This window comes from Neovison vison, chromosome 3 (genome assembly GCF_020171115.1).
Source record: "Neovison vison isolate M4711 chromosome 3, ASM_NN_V1, whole genome shotgun sequence".
Taxonomy (NCBI): Eukaryota; Metazoa; Chordata; class Mammalia; order Carnivora; family Mustelidae; genus Neogale; species Neogale vison.
Genome location: NC_058093.1, coordinates 70,916,238 through 70,941,310, shown reverse-complemented (window position 1 = coordinate 70,941,310; position 25,073 = coordinate 70,916,238). Strand labels below are relative to the sequence as shown.

Genomic DNA, 25,073 nt, shown 5'->3' with positions numbered 1-25,073 from the left:
TAATATGCACAAATAGCGAATCACTGTGTTTTTACCTCAAACGAATACAACATTGCGTGTCGGTTACTCTTCAATTTAAAAATAATTGGCATCTCCAAAATTTATCTCAAAGGAGAGAAGCAGCCTGGCATGTGACTCTCATTGCAGTAACAAGATAAGGATCTAAACCCATAGGAAGAACACACCACAAGAAGTCCCCTGTACCACAGTTCTTTTCTCTTAATACTCTGTGTGTCCACATAATCATCTACCCTTCAAGGATGAGTTTTTTGCACGTTTGGGACACACTGGTATGTTAAAGGCAAGTTTTTGTAGTCCCTTGTTATTCTCTCTCCCTTCTCACCTTCCAGATTTAACTAAGGATTGAGTCTTAATTGTATTCTGCTTACTTTGTAACCTAATAGGATACCTATGTAATAATTTAGATTTCTAATTTTTAAACATTGTTTAATTCACAAATTAGACCGTCCTACTTCATCTTCTTTGCGACCTACTATGTCAACATTCCTCAGAGAAAGTCTTCCTTAGGAGGGAAGTTTACCATGGCTTTAATCAGGTAGTGAAAGCATGTGACTAAAGAATATGTACATGTCGTGTGACACCTTACCCGGTTACTGTCTATGCTGCCAAGTTCCCTATATCGCCACATACTTACTGTCATCATTAGGCAGCTTTCGTTATTCTTATGTAATAATACATAACACAAAAATATAATTGCCTTCATCAAAGAGCCCAAGGGACAGAGAGAAGCAATACATGCATAAGTGGAATATAGGTCTAGGAAAGATTTTTTAAGTGAAGAAAAAACACAAAAAAATTGATTTTTCTTTTTTAAATATTTTATCAAGTACTGCTGGTATCTGAGAAACCACTACAAATTATTTTTTTAATAAACACCATACCAATAGTGTTTTTGTTTTTTTCAGGTTTCTTAACCCCTCTTCTTAAATTATCTTAACATTCATCTGGTTACAAAATAGGAAAGCTAGAAAGGAAAGGGGAAATAGCCCAGTGATGTTACGTTTCTAAGGATCATCAACTGCTCGTTTAAAAAATATTTTTGTATTCTTTGGGGAACAAAAATAGAGCTGGGTGCATTTTTTTAAGTATTATGCAGACATAAAAATTTAAAATATATTCATTTGTAGGCCATGGATGTCTGAGGATGCTTGTCATATTAGGGGATAGCCTTCAGTCTGTTGGGTTAGAAATGACAATGTTTTGGCTAGTTATGTGAGTGGATTTGTTCAAATCAGGTCTAAAATGTTATGTTCACTCTTTTTTCTAGAACTCCCTTTGTTTGGAGCTCTAGCCTTATATGTGCCACGGCCAGCTCACTGCTCTTGGCTCTGCCTGATGTGCGTGCACAGTGCACTTGTTCATAATGAGAAGGGCCGTCTCTAGGAAGCAGGCGGTTCTGTTTTGACCATAAGTGTAGTGCATTACTCCACAGTTGAATGACATTGCTTCAGTGTCTTTTTAAAAAACTATTTGGAACCCATGATTGATACTTAACAGTTGAAGTATCAACTGTTCAACAGTTGAACAGTTGAAGACTTTCCATTGCAAATGTTAGAAAGCCCAACTCTTGCTTGCTAAGGCAAAAAGGGAGCTTATGGGCTCACATAGGAAAAGTCTGCTGGTGGTTGGTATCCTTTGCCTAAGGGACTTAAAATGGCGCCAGAACCCTGTCTTCTAGCTCTTTCTTCATTTGTAGCCTTCCTCTGTTGACAAGATGGCCTGCAGAGGCTCCAGCTCTAAATCTTCTCTGATTCTAGTCAGCTCAAAATGAGACTGAACAAAAAAGTCTGTGCCTGGCAGGCATTTGCCCAATTATCTTATGTGCCCATCTCTGAACCAGTAACTCAGCCCCTAGGCAGGAGAATGGAATGTACTGATTGGCTTGGATCAAGGTCATATACTCTCTCTTGGAGCTGGGGATGGGGTCTGCTCCATACAATTCATATGGATTGAGAACTGATGCCCAAAGAGAAGACATTTATTCTGTGTAGCTAAAAAAATAAATGCCCACAACATTAAATGACAAAATGATGTCACTAAATCTAAGATCCTAGTATACAGCCTACTGAACACAATAGTGTCAATGTGACACTTTGCTGGGAGAGACATGTTCATAGAGCGTGATGATATAAGAATCCTGAAGAAGCTGAGCCTCTAGAAGGGACACTGAGAATCACCGATGAAGTTAATTTTGCATGTGTAGAAACCGAAGCCCAGAAATTCCAGGTTCAAGCTCACATGAAAGATCAGTTTAGAAACAAGAATATAATCTGAACCCCTACTTCCAGCCATGGCAGAACAACTATATTTACCTTCCCATCTTAAAACAACCAACAGACCAGGAAAAAACATATAAAACCACACTCAGATATTGAACAGGTAGTATAGTACTATGATACCTGAAAAAAGGAACGCAATAACAGGAGTCTTTTTTTTAAAAAATTTTTTTTTAATTTATTTAACAGAGATCACAAGTAGGCGGAGAGGCAGGCAGAGAGAGAGAGGGGGAAGCAGGCTCCCTGCTCAGCAGAGAGCTCGATGTGGGGCTCAATCCCAGGACCCTGAGATCATGACTTGAGCCGAAGGCAGAGGCTTAACCTACTGAGCCATCCAGGCGCCCCAATAACAGGAGTCTTCAGATTGATTTCATTTCCTGCTTAGGGGCAGTTTTGTGGCCACAATACATAGAGGGAGAATCTAAAGAGAACCCAGTGGTCTAGGTGAATTAAAGATACAGAGATTGGACTTTGAGGAGGCAAAGCAGCTAAAATCTGTAGAGCAGTGTCCCTGGGGCAGGGGGTAGAGTTCTGTCGATCTGCATTGTGGTCTTCTTGATTCTTAGAGCAAGTACCTATCTACATATGCACGAAAGGGGCCTCTTAAAACACACATACACACACCACCACCACCACCACCACCCCTGCGATGGAAAGCATTAGGCTGAAAAATTACTGAAATTCACTCAGGGTTGAGAATAGTTTTTCCCTCCAGTAGGTGTAGAAAAATGTGATAATATATGAGGCATTGTTTTAAAAGTCCTCAGAGGGGATTATCTCAGTTGCATGACTAAATTAGCAATAGACTGAAGGTTGCAGTTAGGAAAAAAATTGAAGCCATCTGAAAGAATCCAAGACAAGGACGCCTGCGTGGCTCAGTGGGTTAAGCCTCTGCCTTGGGCTCAGGTCATGGTCTCAGGGTCCTGGGATCGAGCCCTGAATCAGGCTCACTGCTCAGCAGGGAGCCTGCTTCTCCCACTCCCTCTCCTACAGCTTCCCCTGCTTGTGCACACACTCTGTCAAATAAATAAATAAAATCTTTTTTAAAAACTTTATAAAGCTTATTCCAGTATTAGGAAAACATGTCAAAGGAAGAAACAAATTATTTTTCTTTGTCACTGATACACTTACATATTTTAGAAAGTTTTTTTAAAAGGCAGAGGGGGAGAAGGGGAAGAAAATACATTTTACATAGAGATGAAAAATACTGACGACAAAGTTCTCATCAGAAACTATGGAAGACAACAGAGTGACATCTTCAAAGTACTCAATGACACCCAAAAAAAGCCTTTCAAAAATGAAGACATAAAATATTTTTTTTAAACAAAGAAAACCAGGGTAAATGCATCCCCAGGAGACCTATACTACAAGAATGTTAAAGGAGGTTCTTCAGACAAAAGGAAAATACCAGATGGAAATTTAGATCTGTACAAAAGAATAAAGAATGCCAGAAATGGCAAATGTATGGATACGTGTAAAAGATGCTTTTTTTCTTTCATTTTAGTGATATTAAAGATAACTGACTAACGCAAAAAGTGATATTACATAGTTTATACAAGTATATGACAGCAATAGTATAATGTACAGGGTGAAGGAAGCACAGTGTCGTAAGAGTCTTACACTTTACATGAAGTGGTATAAAATAGTTATAAGCTAATAGAGACAAAAGGGACTCATAAAAAATGTGCAATTTATTCAAAAGTATGGAAGAAGAGAGAAAAAGGAACGAGAGCAAACAAAGTTATATAGAAAACAAAGCCAACGTGGCAGATTTTAAACCCAATCATACTGATAGTTACTTTAAAGGGAAATGGCCCAAATACTCCACTAAAAGGCAAAAGTTGTCAAATTGGATTAAAAAAAAAAAAAGCAAGATCTAACATGCTATCCATAGAAACCCACTTTATTTATTTTTTTAAGATTTTATTTATTTATTTGACAGAGATCACAAGTAGACAGAGAGGCAGGCAGAGAGAGAGGAGGAAGCAGGCTCTCCTCTGAGCAGAGAGCCCGATGTGGGGCTCGATCCCAGGACCCTGGGACCATGACCGGAGCCGAAGGCGTTTAACCCACTGAGACACCCAGGTGCCCCAGAAACCCACTTTAAATATAAAGACCCAGAGAAGTCAAAAGAAAAAGCTACCATGGAGACAATAATTAAGAGAAAAATAGAGTGATTTTCAGAACAAGGAATATTCGTGAGAGGAGAGAAGGTAAAATTCATCAAGAAAACATAATTTAAAATTTATATTCACCTAATAACAGAGGTTCAAAATACATAAAGCAGCAACTAAAAAGTGAAAGACACAGATCTACAGTTGTAGATGGAGACTTCCACAGTTGGTTCTCAGTGACCGAGCAGACAACTAGAACACTAATAATGAGATGGAAGATTTGAACGATAGTGTCAACCAGTTTGGCAACAGAAGGTGTATACTGTTCAAAATTACACATACCTGAAAAATTTTCCACATGTTTAGAAACTAAACAACTTACTGCTAAATAACTCACGGTTAAAGAAGAAGTCACAAAAGACATTAGAAGATACTTTGAACTGAATTTTAAAAATATGACATATCAAAATTTGTTTAATACAGCTATGGTGAAATCTTTACCACTAAATGCTTATTTTAGGAAAGAAAGAAAGTCTTAAATCAGTGAGTTAAGCTTCCGCCTAAAACTTGAAAAAGACATAATTAAACCAGGTCATGGAAGGACATATTAAAGGTAAGAGCAGCAATCAGTGAAGTAGAGGAAAGTAGAGAAAACCTGAATCTCTTCCACTAGAGCTTTAAAAAGGGTTTTAACTACATAGTTTAATAATTTCTCATGCATTGTAGTCTAACCTTTTTCTTGGCATATTACAGAAATACTTCCATTCTTAATGTATGTTAACAGAAAACTTCGGATGACATTATTACAACTAAACCAAAGAAATTGAAACCTGTTTATGTGGAAATATATACTAGTACAATATTGGCTTCAGGGAATTGTGGATCGTAAGATAATGTGGGTTGGTCTGGGGGCTCTTTGTCTTGTAGTATTCAGTTTCCTTGTCTGTAATGTGTGTGTAGAGATTATGGATTGTACTGTGGTTTGTTTTTGTTTTTGTTTTTGTTTTTTTTAAACTTAAATTTTTTTTTCCAATTTATTTATTTTCAGAAAAACAGTATTCATTAAGTACTGTGGTTTTTATTGCACAATCAAGGATGAGTCATTCACTTTCCTATCATAGCTTCATAATACAACTTTAGGAGACCAACATTTTGAAGTATTGACTATGTTGATTTTTTTTTTTACTGCTCATACTTAAATGCAAACTTATTAATCCAAGTAATAAAACTAAACTTTCAAAATGAAGTGTTTTAGATTATGTATTTGACAGTGTTAAACTTTAACCATGATTCAGTTTAGAGGTAAAGTTCTCATTAAAGCTCCTGTGGCTGGGGTGGGAGTGGGGGGAAATTTGCTTCTGAAGCATAAAAAAGTCTACACATTAAAATCATGGGTTTTCTAATACTTTAAACAATCATATTTTGAAACAGTATTTTTAAATTATTGGTTGTTTTTATTTTTTCCTATTTTTATGTTATTTATTACCCAGTCTATACCTTGTAACTTAATAAAAGTAAGTAAATAAATGGAATCCCTGTAAAACTTGGACAAACTTTGAAACTACTGCCTGATTCCTAGGTTTCAGAATGATGCCTTTGTATCAGGAGCCACTCTGGCAGCTGAGAACAGAATACAAGAAACTGTGTGGGGCGCCTGGGTCGCTCAGTGGGTTGGGCCCCTGCCTTCGGCTCAGGTCATGATCTCAGGGTCTTGGGATGGAGCCCCACATAGGGCTCTCTGCTCAGAGGGGAGCCTGCTCCTCCCCCCACCCCCCTGCTGCCTGGCTCTCTGCCTTTTTGTTATCTGTCAAATGAATAAAAATCTTTTAAAAAAAGAAAAGAAACTCTGTGTGTATTCGAGCGTGAAGATGGTTGTGTGTGATTCTAAGTAAGCTCACTTGGTCTCCACCACAGTTAACTCAGCTGTAGTTTTAGAGATACTTCTCCCTCACTGAGACAGTGTTCATTTGGGAGGTGGGGTAGGGAGAGGAGAATCATGAAGCAAGCCATAAAGAAATGTAAACTCTCTGAAGAAGGCCTGCATAAAATCGAGGGGAATAGACTGTATGAGTAGAACTGGTAAGAAGCCCTTATTTGTCTGGACATGTTCACTTAAGGTGTCATTTTAGATTCCAATCCATAAAAAACCATTTTTATAATCTTTTGTATGTGGAAGGACTGCCTTATTATATTGCCCTAATCATTGCTCTCCTAATTAAGACTAGTATTACAGTGTGACAGTTACTATCCCAGTATTTTCCTACTGTTATTTTTCATATTCAGGGGGACATCATTTATTAATGGTCGGGCCACTGTATGCCTTGTAGATTTTTATGGCATCTCCCTCAATTTTGAACAGTTTTCTAATTCTCGAAACCTTAGGTCACTCGTTTTCTGTCATTTGTCATCCTCTCCAGAATGGTACTTCTGACTCTGTTAACTATGGTGAGGTTGCATGTCTGCCTCAGAGAGCCCCTGCGAGCTTTCCCCTGCACAGTCCTCCTCTGTAGCAGCGAGCTGGAGAGAAGCCTTTCACACCTGGGCCCCCTCACCCGTGGTCCCGTGCCTCCATGCAGTGCCCCATTCAGCCTGCTGGGGGCACTGCACGGGGCCAATGGGTATGCCCTTCCAGTTCCAGGCACCATCTCCTTCCACCTTCCCTGCTGTGGGCACTGCGTTACACAGCCATTCCGTCAGGACAAGGAGGGAGAAGGCGCAGCTCGAAGGAGATCAGTGCTGGGGGCTTAACCGTGCTCAAGCCTCACTGTTTGTTAGAGATCTTTCTTCAAGGATTTTGAAGCCACTTGTCATTTTGACTAGATTTAACTAATAATAAGACAAGAAGGTATTGCCTTAATACTAAAGTCACTCCTCTATTTTGAGTACCTGTCTCCTACTGCTTTTTGCAGGGAACCCCCACACAGTTTTATATATTTCTTGCTAATGATCATGGCCAACATTATACATTCTCTGCTCATGACTTAATAGTATAAATCAAAATACTTTAACTGAGGTGGCAAAATCTGAGGACCAAAATTCTAAATTTCAAATATTTTGGATCAAAGTTAAGCCATCTTGGTGAGACTAAAATTGATTACATAAAAGAGTATGTTCTGGTTGCCCAAAAGATAAAAATGGGGGGAAAAGGATGAAAAAGCCTTTCTTGCCCAGCTGCGTATCTACCTACATTGCTTTCCGTTTTGATTTTGATCATCTGTTCTCTCCCTTCATCACCCAGTACCAGGCTGCAGATGATGACTCACCAGAGCCTCCCAAATGTCAGTCCTCTTCCCCCAAAGCAAAATTTCATTTCCCCAAGAGTGTTTGTGTGTGTGTGTGTGTGTGTGTGTGTGTGTATGTGTGTGTGTGTTTAAGTAGGCCCCTTGCCGGGTATGAAGCCCAACATGGGGCTTGAACTCACAACTCTGAGATCAAGACCTGAGCTGAGATCAAGAGCCAAATGCTTAACCGACCGAGCCATCCAGGCGCCCCTCCCCGAATATTTTTCTCACCTCCGACATAGTTTCCGTTTGCAGCAGGCTTTGCAGGCCAGTGCCTTGGCTATTGGCATTCATGCTTATTACCAGAGGGAGTGTTTCGGCTTGGGAGGGATAATAAAGATAGGCTGAAATTTTTTCTCGTCCCGTTGCATAGATTTCTTGTCCTCTCCTTTTATTAGTGATATTCAAACTGAAGATAGGAATGTCAGAAACCTGATGAAAAGGTGTTCTGGTTTTCTTCCAGAAGCCGGGGTTTGGGGCAGGGTCACAGTAGGCCCAGTGGAAAAGAGCTTCAGTTTCCCCGGGTCATTGCTCGGGAAACAGCTGACCCACAGGTTGTGTCATGGGGGCCCCTCAGTGACCCACTCACTTCCCTCCGTGTGTTCTCAGACTGGTTCTAACCAGCGTCTTCTCTGGGATAGACGTTTGGGATCTGATAATTAACTCAGTCTTTCGTCCCTGGTTCTCAGTGATGTCAGTGATGTTAACATGAAGGGAGTTGTTCACAGCTGAAAAGCAGTCTCAAATGTCATGGTAATAAAGTTGTCTTCTTTCTAGTTATAGAAAAGGACCTTCAAACTAGTTGCAATGCCCTTTGTTCAGGAAGGTATAATTCATGCTGTGTACTCTGTCACTTCCATTTGTCAAGATGTACCAGAGGTTTGGAGGTGGCCTAGAAAAAAACCTGTGGCCAATTTACAAGGTTGCTTTTCTCAGGACCATCCTTGTCCTCCCTGATAATGTTATACACTGAAGCTGAATGCGCTCTTGAATTATCTCACCAAAACACCCTCCCCAAGGGGATTTTTTATAATTTTTTTTTATTTTTTTGTAAATTGATCAAGTGATTTGTTCAAATAACTCTAAGGAAGAAAATAGTGCTGGTCAGTTTCCCATGTTATAAAGCCAATGTACGTCATTAAGGGTCACAGAGTAAACAGCAGAAACAGATTGTAAGAAACACTAATTCAAGATCAGCAGAAGTCATAGAATAAAATAAGACATCACTTAACACCTTATTCATCTTAAGACCATGGTCCCCACTGTCCATCAGCCTCGACTGCGAGAAACGCAGACAAGAAACCAGAAGTTTGTGTTTTTCTTGTAAAAGGCCTTCAACAGGAATATAGATGACCTCGGTTCTTGATTTACATCCAGTGTTAGCAAAGTTCTCTGAGATGACCTCATCTGCATCTAAGAATCAGTGAACGGGAAAAAGGACAAGGGGGTAAGGAAGAAGGAGAAAGAGCTGACATGACAGCCCTGGAGCAGAAGAAGAAAAAGGAAAACTAAAACACAAACTTTTGAAAACAAAAAACCTGGAACCATTTAGAATCAAAATCCTATGGAAAGGGTCACTAATGATTGTCCACTAGCTGTTTCTGTTGTAAAGATGTCAATAATTCTGAACCCCGAGCGCTGACCAGCAGCTGATCCCTAAGAAGGCATCTCCTGTGTTCCAGTGCGTTCCAGACAAAAGTTGCCTTCTGGTACAATGCGAGGCTTCGGGCCGAGTCCCTGGACCCCTTGAGAACCACTCCATGCCTCCTTTCTCCCACATTCTACCCCAATTCTTTCTTAGTGTCCTCCTAAGCAGAAAAAAAATCCCCCAGGCACAACTTTTGACCTTTTAATTATTATATTTTGAATGCTATATTCTGATTTAGTCATTTTTAGGATAGGTAATCAGAAAACAGCCATCTCTGTTAAACAGAATGAGATGCATGTGTGCGGACCCTAGGGCCTCGTGTGCAGGAACAGCACTCCGTTTCCATCGTGCTGGAAGGAGCAGCCTTCCAGCTGTCCTGCTCAAAGTTGTATGATTTGGGCAATTGAGTTTTAAAGATACCTTTCTCTGAATTGGCAAAATATGTGATATAAACATCACCGATTATATAAAACTGCATTTAAAATAAAACATTTAGATAAGGCACTTTAACAAAGTATTTGTTACTTTTTCTTTAATGTGCTTGACATTCATTGTATGACGTTAGTGTCATCCAGGAAAGAAACTTGCTTTCAAGTCCAGCAGCCCTTCTCCGAATTTCTGGCCAGTTCCAGTCCCTATCCCCCATTTCAGCCAACTGAACTTCCATCTAATGCAGACTCTGGACAGGGAACTCCCTTAACCTTCCAGACTCCAGGCCCCATGACTGCCGCACAGCCATCCTCTCCCCTCCTTCCTTTTTCCCAACTCAGGGAATGGAGGAAAGAATTCTCTTATTCAAAGCTAATCCCTCTATCCTGGATCCTATCTCCACTTGCCACCTTCAGGAACTTTACTGTAGGAGTTTCTCCTCTTTCCCAGTAGTTTTCTTCAGTCTACCATTGCCCACCCTCCTCCCTTCCAAACCTGTTCCCCTTCTGTTCCCCCTGTTTGTGCCCTCTTCCCCTCTCCTGTGCCTCTGATTCTGTTGGTTACCAAGGCCTGCTCATTCTGCCTCCTACGTAACTTTTTTACCCCTTCCTCCGCCACCGCTGCCTGAGTTCAGCCCACACCATCTGTTACCTGGACTCCTGCCAGACATAGCCTCCTACCTAATTTGTCTTCTGCCAGCCTTTCCTGCCTGTGTCACTCACCTGGAAAATCCTCAGGGACCCTGCTTTGTTCACTGGGCAAAGTTAATCTGTAGGCATGGAAAAGAGACACGCTGTGTCTCTTGATTCTTGCCATGTGGTCATCCCCACCTCTGCCCATGCTGAACGTCCTTATGATTCTCTAAACCTCCCATTGTTTGGCTCAAGCCATATACCTTTGATTTCCTTGGAATAGTCAAGGAATTTTCCTAATGCACCCCTTCCAACACACATACCCCAGCCGTGCCCTACAGGTCACCCAGCTGTCCCACCTCTTGAGGTGCATCTTAAGCCTGCAGAGTGCCCATCCCCCACCCCCCCAAGCCTCCCATGTACTTCACACTGCATTTAATGGGAGAAACCTACGGTGAATTCCTTGAGCCAGGATCCTTTTTATCTTTGTGTGTCATTACTTTCAAAATGTTCATGAATGAATAAAAATGACTACTGAATGAAGTCTCTGTTTTGATGACATGTAGGGGAATGAAAAAGACAAAAAGGCTACAATGGCAGCACACAGGCACAGGCAGCAACCTCTTCGACCTCCCTTTTTTACAGACAGAGTCCACTGTCGTAAAGCCATAGCGGTCACAAAACAAAATTTAAGAAATATGCATTATAGAGATAATGATTCAAAAGGAAATCCAGTTAAATCCCGTTAAACAAGTAGACATTTAGTAAGCTTCCGGTGCTTCAGTCTCCTTTCTAGAACCGTTTCCTGGAGAGCTGTAGAACTTTGTATAACTCCGCCTTCCGAGGGGTGTTAACAAAGAGAAAACAACAGCAGCAGCCCCACATGGCTCAGGATACCTTTATAAAACACCACCCAAGAGGGAAACGTATAAATTACAATTTCCTAGAGATTACTTTCTGATCTCACATGGGATCCTTCAGTCAGAGTGCCAGCCCGCTCGGACCATTCAAACCCTTCCTTTGTCACATTTTGTCATACTTTTCATATGAAGAGACGTCCCAAGAATTCCCAGACGCCGCACTCACTACTGCTGTTTTGAAGGTGGGGAAGGGATTTGGTTCTGTCATAACCTCCCAGTACTCAGTGCGGTTTGCCATGAGCCCAGTTTTAAGGTATTTCACATCATCTACTCTGTTTTTGCTCTCCCAAATGTGACTTTAAGATCCTTTATCGTGAGATAACTGGCAGGTACAAGACAGACTTACTTCCTCTGTGCTTCTAGTCCATTTCTGTTGACCTCACCAAGTCAAGTGATACTGGAGTATCCAACATCTTGCAACATCTAAGCCAGTGGGTATCCCAGAAACTCTCCCTGAAACTAAGGCCATGCTTCTATAGCTATTTCATGATTATGTAACTTTTTGAAATACAAGTCAGTGCTGTCTCACTCGTTCTGCTCAAAACAAAGCAAGGCTTCCTACTTTATCCTGTTTTATTCATTCCGGGGAGCACAGACCAACAAAAAAGACATCACAGACTATCTGAATGTTGGTCTTGGGCTCTGCTTTAGAAACTCTAGGAAATGCTTTCCGTTACAGGCACTGAGCATCAGTAACAATCCGGAAGCAACTGTGTCTGCATTCCTGATGCTTTTCCATAAAAGACACAGAAGAGATTATGGCCTTCTTTTCCAAATCAACACATTTTGTACTCAAGCTCACTTGGCAGTAACCAGAGTCACAACACATAGGTTATCCATGACAGCCTTATCCAGCCAGTGTTAGTATTCTGACATACCTTTTCTCATTGATCTGAATAATGTGCTTTTTTTTTTTTTTCCATTTTAACATCTCTGGAATTGGGATTTCTCTTATAATCAGTGGTTTGTCATAATTTACCTGGTTTGGTTTTTCTAAATGGAATATATGCCCTGTGTTCAATGTAAGTCTTGTGTTCAATACCATCTTAAGTTTGAAAGAATAAGTTATATTATATTAAAAATCATCTACCTATTTGATACATAAAAAGAACAGTAGCAAAAATGACCATCTTAGCGGTGGATTTCATTATTTGTATTATCTGTTCTGACAGATACTTATGTTGGAATACAAATTGTCACATTTTATGATTTTCACTGTCTTTATATGACTGTTTTCTGCAGGAGAACATCATACATATAAGAAATTTTCTTAGATAAATGTACTTTGATACACAGATCAGTGACTTCCTGGTTCCCTCTCCCTTTTTCTTTTATCCTGGGTGGGTTTTCAGCTAATATCTGCTCGAAATTTTTTTCCCTCAGAAATCTCAAAGTGTAATGAGAATATTCCGATTTTTTTTCTTTTATTTTTTAATATTGGGGTTTGAATTCCTTGCCTCTCTTTTCTACCAATACTTTTTCATCGAGTTAAGCTAGAATGGCTTCTCTCTCCTATACAAAAAATTTAGGTATCTTAGCATTTGAATCCTTTCTTTGGAGATTCCTTTCTTAGGGATAAAGGAATCAAATGCATTTAAATGTTTTTGAGGCTGAAATGATTCATGCATAATTACTACACTCAAGTAGGGTTTCTGATTAATTCTCCCTTCATAAAAATGAATATATTTTAGAAACTCCCTTCTGCAGTTTCTAAAATATATTCATTCCCTTAACTAATGTAAGTATCAAATGGTTTTGAACAGAAATTGGCCATTTTTGCTGCTTCAATTGTGACCAATCACTAAGTATCACCTTCACCGTCTGTGGTCACAGAAGGTAGGTCATCTGACAAAATCCTGACAGGACCCAGACATACCCTGCATTGCTCCTCTCCTCTGTGTAACTCAGAGGTGAGGCTTAGGGCTGGAGGGAACCAGCTGGAGAACCACTGTAGAAATTGTTTTGCAAAGTGAATCACAGAATAATGGTTTGATGTATCACCATTTCTAAAACAAAGAGCAAATCGAGCTCTGAAAGAAATTTTAACTGCTTGTCGGTTCCACTCAGCTAAAGTTTCCCTAAATGCAGCCACATCACACCTCTTCGGTACTATGGTTTGTATTTCTGCACTTTGACAGAAAACCATCTCTTCGTCCGTGTGTTTTCCCCTCTGGCCACTCCGTCACTCACTGCTCTTTTTCAGGTCCATACGTTCAGAGGGCCACACTGGTGTGAATACTGTGCCAACTTCATGTGGGGTCTCATTGCTCAGGGAGTGAAATGTGCAGGTAAGAGCCCTTCCCTTTTTGCTTTATTGAGTTACGGAGTTAGAAGGAATAAGTTATAAGGAGATTTGCTATTATGCACATACAGTGAGCTAGATTCAGGTTTGCTCTTAACACACAGGCAGTCGTCTAGATTGGCAGAAACTCAGTTTATCCGTCCTTAACCTTCTGTACTTAGGGGGCAGCAGACTAGGGATCCAGTATTAGTCCATTAAAAAGAAAAAAGTTGGCCTGTTCAGAAAGTCTGATAAAAGGAGATAAAAGTAAGGCAGTTATATTTAACTCTTGCCTTTGATGTTACAGTAACTAAATTTATAAAAATGATTTTTTTAAGCAGTGTACAGGGACCTATGATTGTTGCCTTGGAAACTGTATTTTAAAGATAACTTGTTAAGCTGGATTGTCCTTACTACATTTTTTTGCAAAATCAAACTGAAGTTTAAAAATCTGTGAATTTATCTTCAAAGATGGTTACCAAATTCTGAAAAACCACTTAGTCAGTAATATTTTGTTTATGACATTTTGAAATCTTGAATATGCCAAATCCTTTCTATAAAATATGACCACAGTAGTTTTAGATATACATTTTGAAGAAACTTTGAAGGTTTACTCATAAAGAAATAAGCAACTCTGGGATACATTGAAATACCTTATGAGAATAAGTTATTCACATCATGTGAAATTCCTTTGTATAAAACAACTATACCAAGAATTGACCATTTATTCAAACTACTCTAAATTCCGACATAGGCTTAGAAATAATGGTTTAAATTATAGTGTTTGGTCATAGACATTTCTTTCTGCTATTTAAATTGTAAAAGTAAAAAATACATTCTTACATCTCTTTTAGCATGAAGCTTAGCACTTAAAACTGTATACTAAAAGTATTTCAAAATGGTAACTGTAATAATTCTATCAAGTTTATCACTAAAAAAACCCATCTTTCTTTAGTGGCATAATCTTGTAAAAATTTTAATTCCAGTAGAAGTAGCATACACGTGCTATATTAATTTCAGGTGTACAATACAGTGATTCAGTAGTTCTGCACCTTCCAATGTGCTCATGGCAGTAAGTGTACTAGGAGCCTCCTACTCTGCCATCTTCCCCGGAAGTCTCCTGCAGCATGATTTTTTTTTCTTAAGATTTTATTGTCTTTTGGGAGGGGAGGGCAGATAGAGGGAGAGAGAATCTCAAGTAGACTCTCCACCCACCAAGTGCAGAGCCTGATGCAGGGCTCCATCTTAGGACCCTGCGGCCATGACCTGAGCTGAAATCAAGAGTCAGACACTCAACTGTCTGAACCACCAACAACCCCCCCAACTCTGTGGCATGATTTTTAGTGGAATATTTTTATTGCCCATTATGTGCAGAAATCTCTGGGGTCTGATTTTTCTTACTTCTAAACTGCATTTTTTTTAATAGCAAGGTAAAATATGCAATGCACATTAATGTTCCAAGCCCTTCTTTCAGTTATTATTCCTTTAGCGTCAGTAAGGCATGGTAAGGTTCCAGGCATACATCATTAGCCAAATCCATTCAAGGACCTCCCTGTCATACACAGGGATAAAAATTCCCCTCGTGTTGACTTTGAACCACGCAGAGGTATCTCATAGAGAGCCTCGGCTCAGATCCAGTCTGACCTGTCCATCATCCTAGAGGGATGACAACCCCAGTTGCAAGTCTCTGCCCAGAGAATAAATGAGGATAATCTTGTCAGCCTTCGACTGGTGGTTACCAGTCAGGATGAGATTAGGCAGGCTGTGGATAAGCCTTTGAACTGGAGGGGAACACATTGGAACCTCCAGTGATGTTAAGACCATCTACAGTGTGGGAGTGCTTGTTCCTGGGCACAAATCACCTGCTTAAGGAATGTTGGTCTCAGTCAGCATTAGGGATTAGATATAAATTTAGAAACTTTGACACAGCCAGACCAGCCAAGAACTTGCAACAGTTTCTTGAACGCTTTGTGACTATCACTGATTTAAAAAACTTCTCGTTTACGGGAGTAATGATGTATACCACTTAAGTTTTGAAATATGAAGCCCATCTACAGAAGAATTCTGAGTTTGCTATGTTAGCAAGGAATAGGTTCTTGTATGCATAACCCTTGACAATATGCTATGATCCCAAATCATGTTTGAAAGAAATGCTTGGGAACTTTTATGATAGTAATAATAGGAAGGAAAAGGAAAGAGAAAGTGATTTGCCCCCTCCTACAGCTACCCGCTTTAATAGTCTCCACAATTGTGTAGGAATTGAAAGAAAAGCCTTGAGGAGAATTTTCATTTTTATGCCTTGTCCATGAAAGCATTCTGTTCTCTGTGATTTGAACCATATTAATGTATAAGAACAAGTCAACTCCTTTTTTTAAATGTGAAGGTTGGCATTTGAATTCGTTCTGTTTTCTATGGCAACGAATTCTTAGCTCTGAAGTGGCTGATCCTGACCTTTGAGCCATCTACTTTAAAACAGAATGCAAAGAATTAAGAATATAAAGAGAGAGAATTATGAAGGGTTAAACAATGCCTCCCTAAAGAAGTCCACTCTCTAATCCCTGGAACCTGTGAGTATGTTATCTTTAATGGCAAAAGGGACTGATTCAAGCTAAGGTCTTGAAATGAGGAGATGACCTTCCAATTGTTGGGGTGGGCCCAGGTTAATCTCAGTCACGGGGTCCCTACAAGAAAGAGGCAGAGTCTGAAAAAAAGGGACAGAAGCAGACCTCAAAAAAGGGAGAAGATGCTAGGCCATTGGTTTTGCAGAGGGAGGAAGTGGGCCAGGAGCTAAGGAATGTGGGCAGCCTCTAAAAGCTGGAAAGGGAAGCCTAGAAACACTGCCTCCCTGGAGCCTCCCGAAGAAGCACAGGCCTGCAACACCTTGATATCCACCTAGGGAAACTTGTGGCCTTGGGGCATCTGACCTGCAGAACTAGGACATGAACTCTAACGATGTAAGCCACTGAGTTCGTGGTAATTTATTACAGCAGCAACGGGAAACTAATACACTAGCCACTGAACATTTAAGACATTACTTCCGAAGGAAGAGGGCAGGCTAACTGCCTATCTGAAAAGAGATGTATTTATCTGCTTTTGATCCTAAGACAGCTTGCTTTGTTCTGGTGTCTTTTTTTTAAATCCACCAAGGCAGAAGAGAGCGTGTCAGGAATTTTTCAGGGAGCACTGGCCAAAAGCATCAGTTTTGTATCGCCCCACCCCCTCTGTTTTTTTTTTGTTAAACATCATGTGAATTGTCGGGTGGTGTTCCAGGCACCAGGCTGGCAGAGTTACCGCCAGAATCGGACTGAATCCAGTTAGTGAGAGGCAAGCTGTCCCTTCCGACCCACATGCTCTAGGCTGGCTAAGAGGCAGGCTGCGGCTGAAGAGGGCAGCGGAGGGACAGGCAGTGTAGACATGGCCTTTCCTACGCCTGCCCTTGAGATCCCAGAGCAGGCACCAAACATCCTCTTTGTCTACCAACATCTCCCTCCCTCTAGCTTGCTTAAAAGACTACAAGGACGGGGCAAGGGAGCATGGAACAGCAGCTTGGGAGCAGAGACTGAAATATTTATGAGCACTGTAAAAAAACAAAAACAAAAACAAAAACTACCTGTAGGTAGTTTGTAACAGCAGAGTTCAAAGGATCCTCGTTCAGACAAAAAAGAGTTTCCCCAAACCATGTTTCCTTTCTCTATGAAAGGGACTTAACTTATAAGTTAAAATAATCTGTTGTTATATAATCACTGAGCTTGCCAAACACCCCTCCCATCAAAAAGACCATGATTCCACCAGTGTTCCTGAGTTGTTTTCACTTCAGCCTTGCCAAAATAATCTGAGAATTAAGCCAGATAATAATTGTAAATCACACATCAACTTAGTATTGGTTATTTATTCAAGCGACTCTGTTTTTCCAGTGTGTCATTCACATTGCTGTCCTCACACACAGAGACACACACACACACACACACATACACAACAGAGAATGGGAGTTCCTTCCTAGTAATAAAATGTATTCATTGCTTCAAGTACACAAGGACTTAGCTTTTAGGTTGAAGAAAAGAAGTGGAAGTAATTTATCTTAATTACTGCTTTGATTGACTAGACCTAAAAAGTTATGTTTGTCCTTTTATTTTTTTAAAAAATCGTATCCATTTATTTGAGAGAGAGAGCGCGCGCGTGCATGGTGGCGGGTGGAGAGGGAGAGAGAGTCTCAAGCAGACTGGGTGCTGAGCACAGAGCTCTACCGACGGCTCGCTCTCACTACCCTGAGATCACGATCTGAACCAAAACCACGAGCCACACGCTTAACCAACTGAGCCACCCAGGTGCCCCTATGTTTGTCCTTATAAATTACCAGTGAGAAGTTGATTAGACTTGTTTAGAAGTTTCATGTAGCAGTATTTTCACAAATATGCAAAAAACAAACTGTTCTTTATAATTTTGCTTATGAAAGTAATGACTTCTGATACGTATGAGAATTGGGCTATTCCCATTTTCCCTGGATGGATATTCAGGGAGGGAGATATCTAAGAGACACATTTTAGAATAAAAATTTGATTCACAATTATTTAAAATATGAACACACATGGGGCACCTGGCTAGAGCATGGGACTCTTGATCTCAGAGTTGTGAGTCCAAGTCTCACATGGGGTATAGAGAGTACTTTACAAAAAATCTTTTAAAAAATGAATAAAATATGAACACTCAAAGAATGAACAATTATCTTTCCTTTCAAAACATGCATTAACATTACCTTTTAATCCTAACAGTATAATGTGAATGTAAGCTATTTTTTTTTCAAAAGATAGATTTTTGTGCTTTCTGGATATGAAACATCCATTTTTTAGAGAAATCAAACCCCAGGAATTCTGAAATCTGAGAATAGCTTAAAGTTAGTGTCTAAGTAATAGAAACATTAATAAAGGACAGAATAAAATGTGAGCTGAGTTTTTTCATTTTTCCTTTCATATGGTTTAGTCCATGCTTATTAACTTGAAGGATTAGGAGGGGGAAATGTTTCATTGTAGCATAAAAATAACCTACTAACCAAGAGATGCAACAAATGAAATTATCTTTTACGGACTTTTGTTGTTGTTTACAGTGTAGAGCTTCCTTGGGAGAAATGGAACGGTAGAGGAGTTATATGACTTTAATAAATAAGGATGAAAACCAAATAAAGTCTTAATGGCAAACTGAAATATGATGTATGGCTAGTTCTTGCAGGAGCGATTTTCAGAGCGAGCTCAGAGCTGGTATATTGCACCGTGAACTTAAGGGTATAAAGATGCTTTATTTTCATGACTTTGCCCTATCCTTTGTTCATCTGAAGGACTTCATAGCTAATCCTGCCAAAAATTTGGCTTTTGAAATTTATTTCTAAACTCGAGTAGAAGATGTCGCATAGTTTGTTTTTGTTTTTTTTTTAATTTTTTAAAAAGATTTTATTTATTTATTTGACAGACCGAGATCACAAGTAGGCAGAAAGGGAGGGCGGGGAGGGAGCAGTCTCCCTGCTGAGCAGAGATCCCAATGATGCGTGGCTCAATCCCAGGACCCTGGGGTCATGATCTGAGCCTAAGGCAGAGGCTTTAACCCACTGAGCCACCTGGGCGCCACCCATAGTTTATTCTTATTCAAATGGAAGAAATAGATCAGTTTAGAAAACATTTTCCTCTTTCTTAATTCCTAAATCTGAGCTCAGTCATCACTCTACCCTCTTGTCACTGAGTCACAAATAATCTAGGAGTCTAATGTTTAAAGTGATAGCTGACTCCAGTTATTGAATGGAAAAATGTTAGCATTAACATCAGACGACTAGTGCTATTCACATGTTTTGATTATGTGTCAAAATTTTACTGGTTTGCTTTGTAGTGGTTTTCCATATGGAATTTATACCTGGAGAAAGAATAGGACAAAACTAGAATATAATGGGTAGCTTCTATCACTGCTTCTTAAAAGTCCTTGCCAGGGGCGCCTGGGTAGCTCAGTTGATGCAGTGTCTGCCTTTGGCTTGGGTCGTGATCCCCAGGGTCCTGGGACCAAGCCCCGTGTGTTGGGCTCCCTGCTCAGTGGGGAGCCTGCTTCTCCCTCTCCCTCTGTCTCTGCCTCCTTCTCTCACTGCTTGTGCTCTGTGTGTCAACGGAATAAAATCTTTTAAAAAAAAGTCCTTGCCAATGATTTCACTCATATGTGTAATTTAGGAAATAAATGAGCAAAGGGGAAAAAGAGAGAGAGACCAAGAAAACAGATTGTTAACAATAAAGAATAAACCGATGATCACCAGAGGGGAAGTCAGTGGAGAGATGGGTGAAGTAGGTGATGGGGATTAGGGAGGACACTTGTGATGAGCCCAGGGTCATGTATGGAAATGCTGAATCACTATATTGTAAACCTGGAACTCATATGATACTGCGTCTTAACTGGAATTAAAATAAAAAATAAAAATACACTGATAAAAAAGTCCTGGCCAAATCATTTTTATATATGTATATACACCCACATATACATACATACATACATACATATATATATATATGTAAAACAGTAAAATATAACAATGTCTCTTTTAAACTCGAGTATATACAACAAACAGTGGGTACAATAAACATTACCGAGTAAGAGGTTGAAACTAGCCAATTCATCTTCGGGGCTGGAAACTAACTCTTGGGTGTGTGATACACGGCTAGTGAAGGGCAGCAGGCATCGCTCGGTGGGAAGAGCACAGGCTGGGAATCCAGAGGCCAAGGCTACATCTCAGTTCTGCCACTTTCCAGCTGGAACAAGTTATTTGGACTCTTGGAGCTTTATTGCCTCTATATGTAAAGGCACTGGGATAGGCTATTACCAAAAGCCCTTTCCAACTGGATCTGTTGCTTCGTTGTACACACTTCAAGTATGAGGCACATCAACATTAATATGAAATTATGAAGCTTTGCTGACTTTTATACATTTAAATACTATGGATGAGTTCTTCCGGTTCTGGACGAGATAAATAAATAGGTTTCATTTTATTCCTCACAATATTAATAACAAAAGACCCTGTACAAAACCTATACATCAGCTATGAGAAGACTCTGAAAGTGGAGAAAAGCAGGCAGGCCAACCCCAGGAACCCCGCAGCAAGTTGCCTGGTGCTTGGGATTGGCTTTTTTCTTCCCTCCCATGTATCCCCAGCCTGGGCACGGGAGAGGCCCACAACCCAGCAGTGCCAGTAAGCACAGACCAAAGATGATCCAAAGAAAAGCCTTCTCTTCCTAGCCAAAGCCCTGGGAAAGGGTAGCCAGCCGAACCCTTTCCGCCCTTCCTGCCGTCCTCCAGGCGAGCATCGCGAACAAGGCATAGTGCGGCAGCCGCCCTCAGTAGTCTATGGGCAGAATCCGGTTTCGCCCTGCCCTGCAGTCCCCAGGGTGCACCTCGCCCCTGGGAGTGAGTGGAGCCCTGTGTTTCATCCCTGTCTGGCAGGAAGGAAGCAGTAAGCCCTCCTGGCTGACCCTGTGGGTGACACCTGGACTTCTGTCCTGCCACGAAGTAGGAGCAGCACCCTCTCAGCCCAAGTCTGTGGGTGAAGCCCTGTCTTCACCCTGACCTGCAGTGATGAGGCAGCTGAGACAGGACATTAACCGGTCTTCCACATGTACCCTGTGGTTCCACATGGCACGGCATTCCTTCTCAACCTGGCTTCCATCCCCACCCTGCAGTAACTAGGATGTGGCCATCTCCCTCCCCAGAATGTGGGATACAGTCCTGCTATTTGGGTACTGGACAAGTAGGGTGGGCAAAAGAGCACTGCGGTAATGTTACAAAGGCTTTGCAAACTAGGTAGGTATTTGAACCTTGGCCTACAAAAGCAAGCCAGGACACGCATTCTGAATCTCCATAGGTTAACTCTGCTAAAAGAGAAATGTTCAGTAGGAACCAGAGTCTTCTTGTAACACTCAAAAATATCCAGGCTTCAATTCAAAATTACACTTCATACTGAGAAGCAGGAAAATCTCAACTTAGATGAGAAAAGAATCAACAGATGCCAATACCGAAACGACCTAGGCACTAGAATGATCAGACCAGGAGAACAGCCACCACGGTAATGCTCCAGCAAGCAATTAGAAGCACTCTGGAGACAAATGAAATATAAGAAATAGAGGGCGCCTGGGTGGCTCAGTGGGTTAAAGCCTCTGCCTTTCTGCTCGGGTCATGATCCCAGAGTTCTGGGATCGAGCCCCGCGTCGGGCTCTCTGCTCAGCATGGAGCCTGCTTCCTCCTCTCTCTCTGCCTGCCTCTCTGCCTACTTGTGATCTCTGTCTGTCAAATAAATAAGTAAATAATCTTAAAAAAAAAAAAAAAAAGAAATAGGAAATGAAGACGAAAAATAAATTGAGGGGCGCCTAGGTGGCCCAGTGGGTTAAAGCCTCTGCCTTCGGCTCAGGTCATGATCTCAGGCTCTCTCAGGCTCGGGCTCTCAGCTCAGCAGGGAACCTGCTTTTTCCCTTCCTCTCTCTCTGCCTGATTCTCTGCCTACTTATGACCTCTGTCTGTCAAATAAATAAATAAATTCTTTTTAAAAAATTTTTTAAATAAATAAATAAATGGAAATTTTATAACTGAAAATTGCATTAACAATAAACTCACCGGATAGATGGGCTCAATAGCAGAATGGAGGGGACAGAGGACAGAACTGGTGAACCTGAATACAGATCAATAGAACTTCTTCAACTCAAACAAGAGAAAGAAAATAGACTTTGAAAAGTGACCTCAGAGATCTCTAGCAGAATAGTAAAAGATTTCTCATTTGCGTTTTTGGAGTCCCAGAAGAGGAGAGAGGCTGAAAAAATATTTGAAAAATGAGTGGCTGAAAACTCCTCAAATTTGGTAAAATCCAAGAAAAATGAAGTACTTATTTGGAGACGCTTTTTTGTAAATGAAATGTATTAGAACAGTAAAGAGGAAGAAGCAGCTATAAGCCGAGGCATCCACGTCCTGTCGCATTCACATGGGACGAACAGAGCTGTCCCAGAATCCCACTTAGCTTCCAACCGTAGGCTGACTGGGACAATGCCATGTAACGGACCCTGGGCTGCCACGTAGAAAAGGCCTCTCAAAAGATTCTTCTCAATAATGACAACAACATAGTCCTGGTAAACACCTCTAACCTACTATGTTCAAGAAATTGCATATATTAATATTAAAGTCTCACAGGAACCTATAATGGATAGATAATAATAATAAATACTATTATGATTCCTATTTTACATAACTGAGGTGCAGGAAAGGCACTCAGAATTGGACAGCTAATAGATGAGAGAGATAATTCTAACTCAGAGAAGTTACAGAAAACATTAAAATATTCAGGGGGAAACCAGGTCTTTTAAGTGGACATTTGCCATTGATTTGCCTTAGGATTGAATCAGAAATCTTACCAGTAACTAAGAGAGATATAAAGAGGAACTGGGGGTCTGGGTGATGTAATCACTTGGACATTGTCTAAGTATTACAGAATGTTGTCAAGCCATGTCCTCTAGTAATACAGATCCAGCTCGGTGCTCTGGAGGCCCATTTCTGTCTTCAAAGAAGCAGCTGCTATTCTTTAGTGATGATAACATTGGGCATTGTTGGTATTGGCGTGCCTTCTCCAGTGCTGTTCTTTTCCACACATATGCAAAGACCCAGTGTCCCTCTGCACCTAGCTTGTCTTTGCACATGGGAGGTGCTCGCTACCGTGGAATTTCTCCCTTTGAGTCACACAGGCCTTATGTATGCATTGCAAGTTGGCAGTGTCTACATATTTAACGAAAGAATGATTCCATTTATAAATTTTGGCAAATGTCCCTCATCTCTGTTTATTGTTACCGCCCTATAGAACTAGACTGCAGCTTTACCAAGTCATTATTAGAATGATAAGCACCAACATTTGCTGAAAGAGCAAGCAAAACTAAAGCTTGCCCAGTGACCACAGGCAGTGGCCGTGGCCTTGTAGGATTTTCAGATTGTTTCATTAAGACCTGGATATCTCTGAATCAGATTTACAAGGGGTCAACATCAAGTCCTTATGAAAAACATCAAATGGGTTAGGTTTTTAGAAACATAAAGATGACATTTATTTTAGTTAAATTATTCAGTGATGGTTTATCACTCTAAAAGAACAAAATATTTGAATTTTTCTCTGTCCCTTCTAAAACTCCATTGCTCTCTTCTTATTGAAAATGAAGTATCTCCTGACATTAACTAGAAGATGTTTGAGTTTTGGCATCTTAGAAGTTACAACTCAGTAAAATTGCAAAGCAAAGGACAAGCTTCAGGAGAGGCATGATGGTTATAGGTGTTAAAATCGTGGACCCTAGAAATATCTGTAGTCTTAAATCTCAGTTCCATTGCAAACTCAGGGCATGACTTTGGGTAAATCACTAACATGTGCTCGGTTTTGTCAGATTTATAAAATGAGAAGAAAAATAGTATGTATTTTATAAAGTTTTGTGAGCTTAATGGAAATAATGTAAAGCACTTGGACTACTGCTTGGCATCAGTAAGCCAGTGCTAATAGTAAATAATACTATGGCTATTTTTAGCCACTAAATTTATTGTTTTATATATCTATATATCAAGGCTTATGAAGAGATATGAATATGAATGGCATGATTTTAAGAAGATCCTGGGATACTTTTACTTTCGGAGATCTAATTCCTCTTCATATCAAATATATTAAAGTATAATCCTATTTCCCACATCAAATATAATGTTTATGTCACTTTGAAGAAATGGATAATTTTAAGTTGCCTCTTTGGCATAATATTACATTTTGTAGACATTTAAACTCTAATTTTGTTTGATCTGGGTTGAATTTCTCCTGAGATCACACAGCTAGTAAGAAATGAAGCACGAGCTAGAATTATCATCTGCTGACTTAAAACCAAAATTTTCCAAGAGAAAAGATGGGAAGAATGTTTTTACACTCTGCAGAAACTGCTGGAAGCTAGTCCCCTTTTAAGCCTCACTGAAGCTGGACGGACTGTCTTTTGCTAAAATAAACACTCCAGAATGCTCAAAACATTGATGAATTTTTCCTTTCTGTATTTTTCTTTTAGATTGTGGTTTGAATGTTCATAAGCAGTGTTCCAAGATGGTCCCAAATGACTGTAAGCCAGACTTGAAACATGTCAAGAAGGTGTACAGTTGTGACCTTACAACACTCGTGAAAGCCCATATCACCAAGCGACCAATGGTGGTGGACATGTGCATCAGGGAAATTGAATCTAGAGGTGAGGCATTTCCGGTGTGGTTCAGCAGTTGTAATGCACCATGAATACAAGTTCTCATGCCCTTCTGGGTGCCTCATTGCATAATCCAGTTGTCTTCTTTTATAAGTTTAGGGGGGAATGATTTCAGATGTCCAATGATCTGAAAGCCTGAAATGAGTTAATGTAGCATCTAATGAACTAGCTTGATTTTAAGGTACATTGAACTAGTTACAGGAAATACAC

The 25,073-nt window shown here is 40.3% G+C and overlaps 1 protein-coding gene across 3 annotated transcripts in view; it reads left to right on the top strand.

The window, feature by feature from the left end:
* Nucleotides 1-25,073, top strand: part of CHN1 (chimerin 1) — a 208,984-nt gene that overhangs the window by 171,071 nt on the left and 12,840 nt on the right. For all 3 annotated transcript variants that reach the window (XM_044242376.1, XM_044242375.1, XM_044242377.1), the window contains 2 exons: nt 13,525-13,609; nt 24,678-24,851. In XM_044242376.1, coding sequence (XP_044098311.1) covers nt 13,525-13,609; nt 24,678-24,851 — 259 coding nt within the window. The remainder of the gene's footprint in view (nt 1-13,524; nt 13,610-24,677; nt 24,852-25,073) is intronic.